This window comes from Rhinatrema bivittatum, chromosome 3, assembly GCF_901001135.1.
Source record: "Rhinatrema bivittatum chromosome 3, aRhiBiv1.1, whole genome shotgun sequence".
Classification (NCBI taxonomy): Eukaryota; Metazoa; Chordata; class Amphibia; order Gymnophiona; family Rhinatrematidae; genus Rhinatrema; species Rhinatrema bivittatum.
In genome coordinates this window covers 449,825,461-449,839,293 of record NC_042617.1, presented here as the reverse complement: position 1 = coordinate 449,839,293, position 13,833 = coordinate 449,825,461, and the positions used below count along the sequence as shown (strand labels likewise).

The 13,833-nt window shown below is 48.1% G+C and overlaps 1 protein-coding gene across 2 annotated transcripts in view; it reads right to left on the bottom strand.

Moving 5' to 3' along the window:
- LOC115088021 (oocyte zinc finger protein XlCOF6-like) overlaps positions 1 to 13,050 on the bottom strand; it is a 30,546-nt gene extending 17,496 nt beyond the window's left edge. Inside the window, exons 1-3 of one of the 2 annotated variants that reach the window (XM_029595877.1) lie at positions 12,748 to 13,050; positions 9,517 to 9,643; positions 94 to 207 (exon numbers count right to left, since the gene is read on the bottom strand). In XM_029595877.1, the coding sequence (XP_029451737.1) occupies positions 94 to 207; positions 9,517 to 9,643; positions 12,748 to 12,771 (265 nt within the window). In that variant the 5' untranslated portion in view covers positions 12,772 to 13,050. Of the gene's footprint in view, positions 1 to 93; positions 208 to 9,516; positions 9,644 to 12,590; positions 12,659 to 12,747 lie in introns of those variants that run through there. The other variant, XM_029595878.1, reaches the window with a different exon arrangement.
- Positions 13,051 to 13,833: the final 783 nt, after the last annotated feature.

The window sequence follows — 13,833 nt, the reverse complement described above, 5'->3', positions numbered from 1 at the left end:
CACTGAATATCAGGCCCTAAATTTTTGATGTTAATGACCCTTGTCTTATGATCTGAAAATGCAAAGTTCTTTAAATTTAAATGGTTTACTCACCAATGGTGGGGTCATTCATGTTTTCTTTTCCCTCCCACTCACAGTGTTGAGTGAAATATTTCTCATCTTTCTTTTTAATCTTGAATATAACATCAGGATTAAGAATTGAATAACCTGTCAATAAAAAATAGGAAAATTACATTTTAAATTTATACTTGTGGACCCCACCCCCCTGAGGGTTTCATCTGTTTCCTGTTCTGAGGGAGGGAGGGAGGTGTGTGTGGGTGTGTGTCTGTTTTATTCAGTAAGGGGCCGAAAACTCGCGTCCAATCCCCCGAACCTAATAGCGCCCGCAACATGCAAATGCATGTTGATGGCCTTATTAGGTATTCCCGTGCGATTCAGAAAACAAAATGTGCAGCCAAGCCACACATTTTGCTTTCAGAAATTAGCGCCTACCCAAAGGTAGGTGCTAATTTATTCGGGCACCGGGAAAGTGCTCAGAAAAGCAGTTTTTACTGCTTTTCTGTGCACCCTCCGACTTAATATCATGGCGATATTAAGTCAGAAGTCCCGAAACTTTCCAAAAGTAAAAAAAAAAATTTGAAGTCGGCCCGCGGCTGTCGGGTCGAAAACCGGATGCTCAATTTTGCCGGCGTCCGGTTTCCGAGCCCGTGGCTGTCAGCGGGCTCGAGAACAGACGCCGGCAAAATTGAGCATCAGCTGTCAAACCCGCTGACAGCCGCTGCTCCGGTCCAAAAGGAGGCGCTAGGGACGCGCTAGTGTCCCTAGCGCCTCCTTTTACCTGGTTTTACCGCCGGGCCTAATTAGCATACTGAATCGCTCGCACAGGAGAGTGGCCTGTGTGCACGTCGGGAGAGGGACTTTACTGAATCGGCCTGATAGCTTGGTGAGAAGAGAAAGTTGCAGGCCACCACTTGAGTAACATGAAAGCTTGGGAGGATTCATGGTATTGTCATTTCTACTCATGGCCCTCCTGGGTACATGCATTGCAGGTGCCAACGTCTCTCTGCCAACATGTGGCCTCCAGGACCAGAGTCAGTTCATCTTCTTATTAAGAGCATCTGAGAGGAAAATTAGCAGATAAGAACCAATTTTCCTTTCCCTGTACGTACCAGGATCAGTCCAGACTGCTGGGATGTACCCAAGCTGCCCTAAATGGGGTGGGACCTCGAGAGTCCCGCTCTAAGCACACTGCTGCCAAAGTAATCCACATCCGGAGCTCGGACGTCCAAACGGTAATGCTTAGCAAATGTGTGCAAAGACTTCCAAATAGCTGCCCTGCAGATTTCTTGAGGTGATACACATTGGCTCTCTGCCCACGATGCCGCTTGCGATCTGATAGAATGAGCCTTAAGACCATCTGGCACTTGTCGCCCGTGAGATATGAATGTTGAAGGAATAGCGTCCTGTAGCCATCGGGCAATGATAGTCTTAGAAGCCTTACACCCGTTCTTTGGACCGCTCCATAAGACAAAAAGATGATCATACAGTCGAAAGGCATTAGTCACCTCCAAATACCACAGGAGAATCCGTCGTACGCCCAACATCCTCCTATCTTGGCCCTGAGGAGAACTCTTATCCACCTCCGGAAAGGCTGGTAACGCAACAGACTGGTTGATGTGGAACGCCGAGACCACCTTTGGCAGAAAAGAAGGCACAGTCCGAAGCGAAACTTCAGAATCCGATATTCGTAAGAACGTTCTCTACAACGCCTGAAGTTCTGAAACACGTCTGGCCGAAAAGATAGCCACGAGAAACACCATTGTAAGAGTTAAATCCTTCAACATGGCCCGCTTGATAGGCTCAAAGGAGAACTGCAAAGTCCACGGAGCACCAAATTCAAGCTCCATGAAGGACAAACCGCCCACACCGGCGGGTGTAAATGTTTAGCTCCCCTCAAAAAACAAGCAACATCCGGATGTCCTGCAATGGAGGTACCCTCCCATCTTATCATGTAAGCAGCCGAATGCCGCCACCGGGACCTGAAGTGAACTGTATGTCAAACCTTTCTTCAAGCCGTCCTGTAAGAAGGCAAGAATGTGGCCTGCCGTGGGAACACCTTCAACCCACTGCACCAGGAATCAAACACTTTCCACATCCGAACATAGAGGAGAGAAGTAGATGCCTTTCGTGCGCGCAGAAAGGTGGTAATCACCGCCTTTAGATAGCCTTTCTTTCGCAATTGCCTCCTCTCAGAAGCCAAGTCGCTAGACAAAAACGATCCGCCTAATCGAAATATACTGGACCCTGTCGCAGTAAATTCGGTAGGTGACCCAGACGCAAAGGGCCCTCTATCGCTAGATCGATCAGATCCACGACCTACGGCCTTCTCGGCCACGCCGAAGCCACGAGAGTAACCGGTCCCTGGTAGGATTCTATTTGCCTTAAAACCTTTCCCACCAATGGCCAAGGAGGAAACTTGTAGAGGAGAATGTTGGAAGGCCATGGAAGAACCAGGACACCCACCCCTTCCGATCCGTGTTCCCTTCTGCGACTGAAGAAATGAGCTGCTTTGGCATTCACCCGAGTCGCTATCAAGTCCAGTCGATGTCGCCGGGATCTAGCCACTGTCAGCAGAAGAATTCTGCCTGGAAGTTGTCTACTCCGGCTATATGAGATGCCACTATGTGGGTCAGATTGCATTCCGCCCAGGCCATGAACTTGTCTGCCTCGGAGGCTACCGGCAGACTCTTTGTGCCCCCTTGACGGTTTATGTAAGCCACGGTGGCCACAATGTCGGATAGAATCCGCACCGCCCAATGCCAGACAAGCGGGAGAAATTGGTGCAGCGCTAGCCGAACCGCCCTGGTTTCCAACCGATTTATGGACCACTTGGCCTGCTGAGGTAACCACTGACCTTGTGCCAAGCGGGACGGACAGACCGCCCCCCAACCGGTCAGGCTGGCATCTAATGTCACAATTAACCACTGGGGACTTTCCAGGTCCACACCATGAAGCAAGTGATCCGGGACCAATCACCCATCTAGGCTGGCCCCAGTTGGATCCAGTAACGGCAACGGCAGGTAGAACCCTTCCGACCTGGGATCCCAATGGGAAAGCAACGCCCTCTGCAAAGGTCTCATATGAGCAAAGGCCCAAAGAACCAACTCCAGGGTAGATGCCATAGAACAAAGAACTTGTAAATAGTCCCACACCTTGGGCAAAGGAAAGATCAACAGACTTCGAACTTGAGCCATTAACTTCTCCATCCTCACCAGAGGCAGGGAAACCTTGCCCTCAGATGTGTCGAAACTTGCTCCGAGAAATTCCACATGCTCCTGGAAATTTCAACATCTGGGACGGAGCCATCTGGCTTTTGGTGTAATTGACAACCCAGGCTAGCGAATGTAGACTGTGCAACACCGACTGCACCGCAACCTTGCAAGGCTATTTCGAGTTCGCGAGAATGAGCCAGTCGTCCAGGCAGGGATGAACTAATATCCCATCGCGCCGAAAGCATGCTACGACTACCACTATCACCCGAAGAGTGGGCCAGCAACGTTTCATAGGGTAGATTTAGCCGGAGCTCTTTGCGTAGAGGAGTCCCGAGTTGGTCTCTGGTCTCAAAAGGAATGAGACCAGGAGTGCGACCCCGAAGAGGGAGTCCTGTGAGGCACCGGTCTAGTCTGACGACCACGCCGTTGCCCTCTGAACCGGGGCCACGTACTGTTGGAAATTCTGGCGGTCCGAAGAAGATCTTCGGCAATTTATGTACCTTATCCACCCCAAGCGATTTAATGATATGGTCCAACTCGTCTGGGGCGGACCTATCAACGTCCCTGTCTCCATCCCCAAGGGAGAAGGTCCTGCGACCCAGGGTCCGGCAGATGAGGAGCTAATGACCCCGAAGAATTAACAGCTGTCCGTCCTGACTGTCCCCAAGAGCAGCGGTTCTCAACCGGTGTGTCACGACACACTAGTGTGTCGCCAAGCACCGGCTGCTGTGTTGCGTGGTCCCGGTCTCTCCCGCTGCTCTTTCTTCCCTGCTGCCGTTGCCGCCGGGCTATCAACACGTTCAAGCCCAGTGGGAACGGCAGCAGTGCTAAAAAAAAAGCTGTGGCACTTGTGGCTGGACCTTTTCTTCTTCCCGCGCCTGCCCCCCCCCCATGACCCGGAACAGGAAGTGATACGCGGTGCGCAGGAAGGAGAAAGAGCAGTGCCGCGTGATAAAGTAGCAGCAGCGGCTGCAGCATCAGCCCCTGAGCAATTGAAGTAGACGGTAATCGGGAAAGGAGAGAGCAGCTTGAGCCTCCCGCGGCTGATGGGATTCTTCTTTCTTGGCTTGCGGGGGCTGGAGGAGGAGGCTGCTGCAGCTACCATTTGTGCTCGGGGAGGGGCGGGGAAGAGGAAGTGAGTGAGAGAAAGAAGCAGCTACCCTGCGTGTGATTGAGAGCCTGCGTGTGAGTGAGAGAAACTGGTCAGAGAGCTGATGTGTGTGTATATGTGAGAGACAATGAAAGTGACTGCTCAAGAAGATGACTGATGTGTATGTGAGAGTGTGAGACATTAGTCAGGGAGGTGACTGATGTGTGTGTGTGTGTGTGTGTGTGTGTGAGAGAGAGAGAAAAAGCATTGAAGTGAGAAATCTGGGTATGTGAGAAAGCATGGGCGTAAGAAGCCTGCTGTTGTGGGGGGGTGGATGTGTGTGAAAGAAAGCATGGGAGTGAGAAGCCTGATTATGTGAGAGAGCATTGGAGTGGGACATCTGTGTGTGTGTGTAATGCATGAGACAGAGAGACTAGTTGGTAAGGTGACGGTGTGTGTGAGAGAGAAAGAGACTGGTGTGTGTGAATGTAAGAGAAAGAATGTGATTCAGGGAATGAGAAGCCTGTGCACGTGGAGAGCGAGCATGGAAATGAGAGAGAGACTGGTGGGTGTGTAACAGAGAAAGTGATTATGGGAATGAGAAGCCTGTGCATGTGAAGAGAGTGAGCATGGGAGTGAGAAATCTGGGTGTGTGTGAGACACAGCATGGGAGGGAGAAGCCTGATTATGTGAGAGAGAGAGAGCATGGGAGTGGGAAGCCTGTGTGTGTGTGTGTGCATGCATGAAAGACTGGTTGGTAAGGTGACGGTGTGTATAAGAGAAAGAGACTGGTGTGTGTGAATATGAGAGAAAGAATGTGATTCAGGAAATGAGAAGCCTGTGCAGTGGAGAACGAGCATGGAAATGAGAGACTGGTGTGTGTGTGTGTATGCATGTGTGTGTAACAGAGAGAAAGTGATTATGGGAATGAGAAGCCTGTGCATGTGAAGAGAGTGAGCATGGGAGTGAGAAACCTGGGTGTGTGTGAGACACAGCATGGGAGTGAGAAGCCTGTATATCTGAAAGAACATGGGAGTGGGAAGCCTGTGTGTGTGTATGCATGAGAGAGATCAGGTGACTGGTGTGTGTATGTTTGTGTGTGTGTGTGTGTGAGAGAAAGAAAGTGATTATGGGAATGAGAAGCCTGTGCATGTGGAGAGAACAAGCATGGGAGTGAGAGACCTGGTGAGTGTGTGTGAGACAGAGAAAGTGATTATGAGAGTGAGAAGCCTGTATATGTAAGTAGAACACGGGAGTGGGAAGCCTGTGTGTGTGTATGGCATGAGAGAAACTGTTCAGGAAGGTGACTGGTGTGTGTGTCAAAGACTGTTTGGGAGATGATTGGTGTGTGAGAGACAGAAACTGGTCATGGGGGCATGACTGGTATGGTGTGTGTGAGAGACATGGGCATTAAGGAAGAGGACCATGAGTATAGAGCTTAGCCTCTACTGCTGCTTCTGCTGTGTGCTACGGCCTGCATGGAAGAGGAGTAGGAGAGCTGCTGGAGGGGGGTAAGTAAAGGTGGCTTTTTAAGTTTATTTTTCTTGATTGACTGCCATTTTAATTATTTAATATTATGTGATGTGTCTGCTTTTTTGAAATATTTTATTGGTGTTTTGAGAATGTTTAATAGTTTTTATGAGTTTTTAATTGTTGGATGTTATTCTGTTCATAGCTGTTTTGAAACATTTATTCTGCTTATTAGTATAGTTTTACAATTATTTCTGTGTGGGGATCTATAGCTGCTTGCTAGTTCTGTTTTCCTAATAAGAGGTGTATTGGCTTTTAGGACCTGATTTAATATTTGTAGTGTTGCCTTTTCATAGATAGGGTTGCTCCTGTTTGAGTGTTTTCCATAATACAGGTGTAACTGTGTGCGGATTAGTTTATGTGCATTACTACAGATCCTGGGAGGACGTTAGGTCGGTTCTGTGTCTGTTACCGAGATATTTTACTAGCATGTAAGTGTTTTATCAGTCTTATTTGTTGTGTTTTCTCAAGAGGACATGCATTGGTGGTAAACTGCTGTCTTTTCATAAGTAGAGCTATTGAGCCTGGAAGTAGAAGGAGTTTGAGTTGCTGTTACTGAGATGACACCAGAACCAGAATATCTTTTTTGTAGGGTGAGTTGTATGGGGAATGTCATAATTCTGCTTTACATCCATTATTGTGGGTCAGGGGGGTTCCCGTGGATGCAAACTGTACTTTTACGTCTAGCCCCGTGACGATCATGGGTCAGTGTGTCACGCATGTGAGAACCATCTGTCAGGTGTGTCCCGACAGAAAAAAGGTTGAGAACCACTGCCCTAGAGGGATCAAACACCCCTGATGGCCTGGGGACCTTCGCTGGTGTAGGTCCCTCCTCCTGCCATTCACCCTACGCTTCTAACAAAGCTTTGGACATTAAAAACACAAACTTAGAAGAAAAAACCTGCTGTCTCTTTAAACCTAGAAGAGAAACCTGCTGTCTCTTTAAGGCCCCCCTTGGGGAGGGGGCGCATCGGGAGGAGAGGCAGGCTCTAAGTCGGTGGCACAGGCTTAAATTAGGTGTAATAAAAGTACAAAGTCAGTAGTAAAGTAAGAAGGGGCTTTCCCTGGAATTGGAGGAGAGGGGATATTGTCCTAAGGGTCCAGGATCAAATCTGGAGAGCCCATGGGGCGCAAAGCCAGAGGGGATTGATAAACTACAGAATCCCTCCCCCCCATCCAGCAAGGAAACAGGCTTGATTTGTGCAGCAGGAGGCCGGCTCTCCACATGTGGATACAAAATGGCCATCGAGGCATCGGGAGGGAGGGGGGGGGGGAGAGGAGTTGACGAGGGAACGGACAAGTTCTTCTGTGCCTGCTGCGAGCTGGAGGGAAAGAAAACTGCTCTCCACTCCTTCCCCCATAAGCTGCCGGTCCTTGTACAGGGTACTGATTAATAAAAAGTAAAAACTTTTCCTCTTTTTTTTTTTTTCTTTTTTTCTCCCCTCCCAGACAGCTTAAAGTGACAGAGGAATTTTACTTCTCTGACAGTAAGAGACCAGTGACAAGAGACCTGAGACATGAAGGTTCACAGGGGTCTTAAGTGACAGAGGAACCTAAGGCATGAGACTTCTCAGGGAAGTGACAGAGGAATGTTACTTCTCTGACCAGAGGCATGAAATTTCATAGGGGTCTCCACGGGAAAAGACTAGACCACCCCTCCCCCTTGCACCCAGCTCCTCTTCTTCACTCCCCCCCCCCCCCTCGTGGGGAAGGCAAAATAGCCGCCGTTCCCGCAGCACGAAGGGATCTTGAGGCGCTGGATCCGAAGGAATGGAGGGCATGGGAAACACCCCACCCCCCCGGTCTGGAACTGAGTGGGGGAGCAGAGGCCAAGCTTTCCCTGGGTCTGCAGCCGGTCTAAATTGTTTAGCCGGGGCAGGATACTGTGCATCCCAGTCAGCCTCAGCTTGCATATATACATCATGTAGTAGAAAGAAAAAACTGGGACGAAAATGGGTGCTGCCTACGTAAGGTTCCCCCCCCCCCCCCCCCGCAGAGGCAAAAACGGGGTAGGGTCTGCATCTGGCTGCTAATTGCGGAGCCGTTGGCTCAAAGACGGCGAGGAGAGAGAAGGGAGATCTCCTCCCCATGAGCCTTGTGCAGGTTCAGAACCCGGAGCAGGCAAGATGGCCGCCGCACCTGCGCCATGCGGGGATGGGACAGACCTCTGCATGCGAGCTGCCTGATTGCTCCTCAAGTCGCGCGGCAGGGGGAAAAAAAAAACCCCGCAGAGAAATCGGCCTCTGCGAAGGCCCCCCCTTACAACACGACCCACGCGGCATTAAAAGCGTGCGAAAAAATGAAAGGCAGCTGGGTGAAGTAATCCACCCCCTCCGAGGCCCGGGAGACTACGGCAGGCTAGGGCTGAAGAAAAGGTCTGAATACCCTTTTAAATGTGCCCTTTTTTGAAACAGTTCTTTTATTTTTTTTTTTAATAAGCCACCAAGCAGGGGAAACACCTCCCTGATACCTAAGCACAAGCTAGCATCCACCAGAGGAATTTGATCATCTCTGGGCTTGTAGCAAAAGCTAGCACCCACCAGAGGAATTTTATCTTCTCTGGGCTGGTATAGAAGGGGGGAGAGTGACCGGCCCACCGGTAAATACTTCCCCCAGCTCACCGGGTAGGGACACAATCTCCGGATAGGTAACCAAAATAGTGAAGGGTCTGTATCAAAAGCCATATGAGATGAGACAGAAGAACCTGCCTATGTATCCCCTGGAGGAGAGGAGAGAGAGGGGAGATACAATGCAGACCTTTACATTCCTGAAAGGCGTTAATGATAAACAAGAATAAAACCTTTTCCAATGGAAAGAAATCTGTAGAACTAGGGTCATGATATGAAACTCTGAGGCGATAAGGACGGTGTTAGGAAATATTTCTCCAAGGGTTGTGGATGCATGGAATGCCTTCCCAGAAAAGGCGATGAAGTTCAAAAGGGTGTGGGATAGACACAGAGGATCCATAGTAGCTAAAGGACAGAAATGAAAAAAAAAAAAAAAGAGGTAACCTGCATGGAGGGAGCAGTTATTGCCCTAAAAGAAATAAAAACAAACAAAAACTTGCTAGGCAAACTGGATGGACCACTTAGGCTTTTTCTGCTGTCATTTACTGTGTTAACCAGATTTGTGAGGGGCACAGGGCCAACCAGTGGAATGGATATAAAGGGGACTGCAGTTCAGTTTGTTCATCCCTGGTTTAGGGTGTGCTCTACTTCTTAGTTATTCAGGAAAAATGTGGAATTTAAGTTAAAAGATATTTTGGCTCCAGGTCACATAATGGACCTCTCAATGGTCGGCTTGCCACGCTTTTGGGAGCTGTTGAACCTGTGCTGCACAGAAAGCACACAAGGGTGTCGGGCATATAACCTGTGGGTCTATTTCGAAAAAACTCCCCCGGGTTGATATTTTCCTACAATCTGCCCCTGAACAGTAGTGTCTCTCATAGGGCCTTGGAGAGCCACAGTAGCTCCTGTTGGACTTAAGAGAGAATTAGGTGCCAGGCCCTCAGTTTTAGGTGCCTATGTAACCTGGTACCAGGGATTTCTCCAGCCCTGATAAAATGGCAGCATCTTTCCTGCAATGTGTCTATTGGTAGTAATTGAAATAAAAAGACATACTTACCCCGTGATATCAGGATGCCATGAATCTCCTTTATGACCTTCTTGTACACTTCCTTCTGCCATTCTCCCAGGATGTCCCACTCCACTTCCAAGAAATAAGCAGCGACGTCACTGAATGTGACCGATGCCTGGAACAGCAAACAGGACACACTCAGCCCCTTTGCCTCCTGCCTCATTATAACATGCGTTTGGCAAATTTTATGTGGTCTTTTTCAGTGAGATCAGCTCTCTGGTTGATTATAGCATGATGCGAGCTCTGTTCTCAAATATCCATTATTTTGTACAGATATCTGATCTCCAGAGAAGCTCTGGAAATTCTGGGTGCTGTCCGATTTAGCAGGATAGAGGATGAGGCAGATGGAGCAGAAACATCTGAACATTTGGATGAACGGAGGCTGATAGGTTGGTATTTAAAGGCAGGAAAGTGGAGAATGCTGGGGCCAGGTCTGGGAAGGAGAGAGAAAAGTGTATGAGAGAGAAAGTGTATAGGTGAAAAATAGTGCAAATGTCTGTGAGAGTGTGTATATATATATATGAATGTATGCATGTTTGTATGCAAATGTTTTTGTGAGATTGTGTGCATGTATGTGTGACCCCTCCTTAGTGTACAAGTTGGATACAGAGGGGGACAAAGTTATTTACAAGTCCTTTGGAGCAGGGACCCTGGCTAGCTTTTACTTCTCCTCCCAGCCCAAGGTTTAGGTCCTTTGGACTATGGATGGAAAGGAGTCCTCTCTGGTCCCAGTACAGGGTGATTTTGTGCTGAAGTTCCCTCATTCTGCTGTGAGCTGTGCGTTGTGTGCGCCAAACAAACCACACTCGGACCACATAGGCAGTGTCCAGAATAATGCTTTACTGATAACAGTTTTGTTGAATGGCACAATTAAATATGGCAAATCACACACCACAGTCTCTGCTGTACTTTTTCCAATTACAACTCTTTTTCCCTCTATCTGTGCATTAGTCTCTATTAGGCCAGGAATCCACCCACACTTCTGGGTTAGACTGTGCAGTGGTCCTTCTGGGCCAGGCCCCCTTGGCTGGACGGAAAACCCCTCCCGATGGCACAAAAATCTGTTTTGGCACAGAGTTAATGTCTCTGTCCCTCAGGGCTCTTTGTGAACGCTGGATGGGTGTCCTCCCTTGAACGTGGATCTTTTACTCACAGATAGCAGATTAATCTTCTGGTGGGATCCCTGGTGGTAGGAATCCTTATGGACTGCAGTTCTTGCCAGTCCCCGTGATGGGGCAGAAAACACTTCCTCCCAGGTGTTGGAAAACAAATCTTCTTCCCCAACTCAGATAATCAGGAAATCCTCGGCAGTGGGTCACCGCCTTTGTTTGGCAGATCTTTCCTAAACACTGGGCATCTTCGGCTCAGGGTTCCCCAGTCCCTGGCTTCGGAAAGGCCCAGGCCTCCAGCAGGGCTCTTCTAAAATAAGAGTACAAAATCCCAAATAGTCCCAGAGCAGCCACTTTCCACCTCATGGGGAGAGTACAGCAGCGGAGCCCCTTTGGCCTGTCCTGGAAAGATCTTGGAGGGTTTCTGAGGTTCCAGGTAAACCCAAAACCAATTTAGGAAAATACAATCTCTCTCTCTCTGACTCTCAAATAATACTGCCCCCAGAGCCTATTACAGAGCTCTGCTATAAAACCTCAAGACCAAGGGTATCCATGACAGCTCCGCCAGTGAGAGCGCTGTCCATGAACGGGTACTCTCCTAATTATTTCCCTAACCGTATTAGACTGTTACAGGACCTATTAGTAACCCAAAAAGTGGTCTGGGTTACATATATGTGGCACCCCTAAGAGTTGACCACCAGATGTCACCTAGTCCCTATAGAAAGAACAACTAGCTAGAGGGAATACCATTTTACAGCTTCTCCTCTATGAGGTAGCTGAATGGGGGACGACGACACCCTGCTATAACTAGGGGAGTAGGTTGAGATTCAGGAGGAGTTAGAGGAGGGAGGTACAGGAGAGAGGAGCTCTACTGGCATGGGTCCCTTTCCTTTGGATGAGGCCTACCGCTTTACCACAGACACCTTTGTGAAATGACCTGCCTGATCGCTTGCTGCCAGGACAGGAGCTAATATAAAAAAAAAAAAAGCAAGAGAATTTATTAAGAATTTGGACTGTGTTAACAAATAGTTGCCTGAGTTATGGGCTGGAGCTCTGAGAAAAGATTACCCCTCCCCCCCCCCCCTGGATCCAGAGACCAGGTCACTAGGCTCTGTCTGCACTCTTCAGGAGCAAAAAAAAAAGGGCTGCAGGGACACTCAGAAGATATTGAAGCAGTCCCTAAGATACCCTAGATAAGGTGAGGGGAGGCTATTTACTCCTTCTCTCAAGATGAGCGATTTAAGGCCTTCCCTTCTGGCAGGCTCAGATGAAGGAAAACCACAAATAAACGACTGAGGAGCATCAGTGAAGATCCCATCAGGATCTTCAACGGGGACGCAGGTGCAGGTTGGGTTATTGTGCGAAGTCCGCTGGATCCAGGTAGGACTCTGAAAATTCAAAGGGGAATCTGTCCCAGCTTGGGACCCTTCAGGAGTAGGGGACCACTAATCTCTCATTCAAAGGGAGTTAGAAATCCCCCAGGAACCCAGAGTGCAGCACTTCAGACAGAGAGAGAGGGGGGACACTCATTTCTAGAGACATTTGCATCACCTGCTCATTGATTACCTTTTCACCAAATCAGTAAAGTTAATTTTGAACACCCAATCCTGTGTCCTGCACTTATTACCCTGATCAGCCTTCAAATTACATTAACCAGCTGCACACCAGAAAGGAAGTCATGCCTGGGCCACAAGCATCTGCTCTTCCCCATAGAAAGAACTCCCCCCTGGGGTATTACACGTAGAGGGGACCTGTGGCAAAGGAAAAATAACCTCTAACAATATAAATTCTTTTGTGTGCCCTTAAGAGGAGATGCCCCTCAGAAGAAAAAGGGTTACATATGTGAGTTATGTACAAGTATGTTAAAGAATAAGTGTGTTTATGTGTGTACGCATGTGAGAAAGTCTGCTTGAATAGAAAGACAGTCTGCATGTCCCCTTCCACCCTGCTTACCTGTGCTGATTTCAGAATGACCAGAACTCAAACCTTCCCAGGTGCAAAAAGATCTTTGCACGGTGCTGTGAGGAGGGAAGGTTACATGCGACCACAAGGAAAGTTCTTCCTTTTAAGTGCTGCTGCCCTGTAAACAAGATAGAGAAGAATTTCTTACCTGATTAGAAACCAGGAAAGACATTTTCCTCCTTTTTTCCCTCTGAATTCTGCAGCTGAGAGGGATTAATTCAGGCTGAAGATTTCTTTTTTTTGCCTGATCAGATGCTGAGGAAGAGGAATAAGACAGGAGGAGACTGGGCTGATTCCTGAGTGTGTCAGATAAAGTCCCTCCTCGCCCCCTCTGCAGTGGAGGGGACAAATCTAGGGCTTGCAAGGATTTCCAGTCCCGGGGAGGCAGAAAGTTGCTGCTTTTATTTTCAATCTTTTCTGCTCTTCGGAACCCCGCGGACACCGGAGGAAGAGAAAGCGACAGAGCATGTGCAAAGCTCCTCAGCTTAGGTCATGTTGGGGGCGGGGGAATCCTGCCTCCTTAAGGTGGATAATAGAATAGATAGTTACAGAAATCTGACAGGAGACCTGCTTTAATCCTGCTGCAGCTGTGAACTTGTAATTTTGCAATTTTTTTGGGAAATCATTCAACACAACAAATCAGATGCTGCAATGCAATGTTTGCTGCTATTTTAAATATATCCATCAAGCTAAATTTGCAGCTGCGCCAACTAAACATATCAAACACGTGACCACAAGAGACCGCGCTTTCTCCATAGCTGGAATTAATTTATGGAACAAGATGCCCACTGATCTGCGTAATGAACCCTGCCATAAGAAATTCAAACATGACCTCAAAACATGGCTATTTGAACTAGCGTTCACTCTATGATATACAATTAATCTGAAATGCCACTCTAGTTGCCTCACCCCTCCAACTCTCAGCCCCATGTCCCTTCTACCCACCATCCTTCCACATTATTCCTCCTCCCCCTTACGCCCGCTCTATCCTTATCATGATATTTTAATTGTTTTATGTAATAGAATTATCCTCTGTTCAATTTAGAGCTTGTATTACCTCACAGCACCGTTATTATATTATATTCGCGATTGTTATATTGTTGTTTCGTAAATGATTTTTAATTACTACAATTTCATTATTGTAGGTTAAATATTCTTCTAATGGATAGTCTGCAGTCGATACAGCCTGTTTTCTGTTAATCCTGTTAATTGTAATTAATACTTATTAATACTG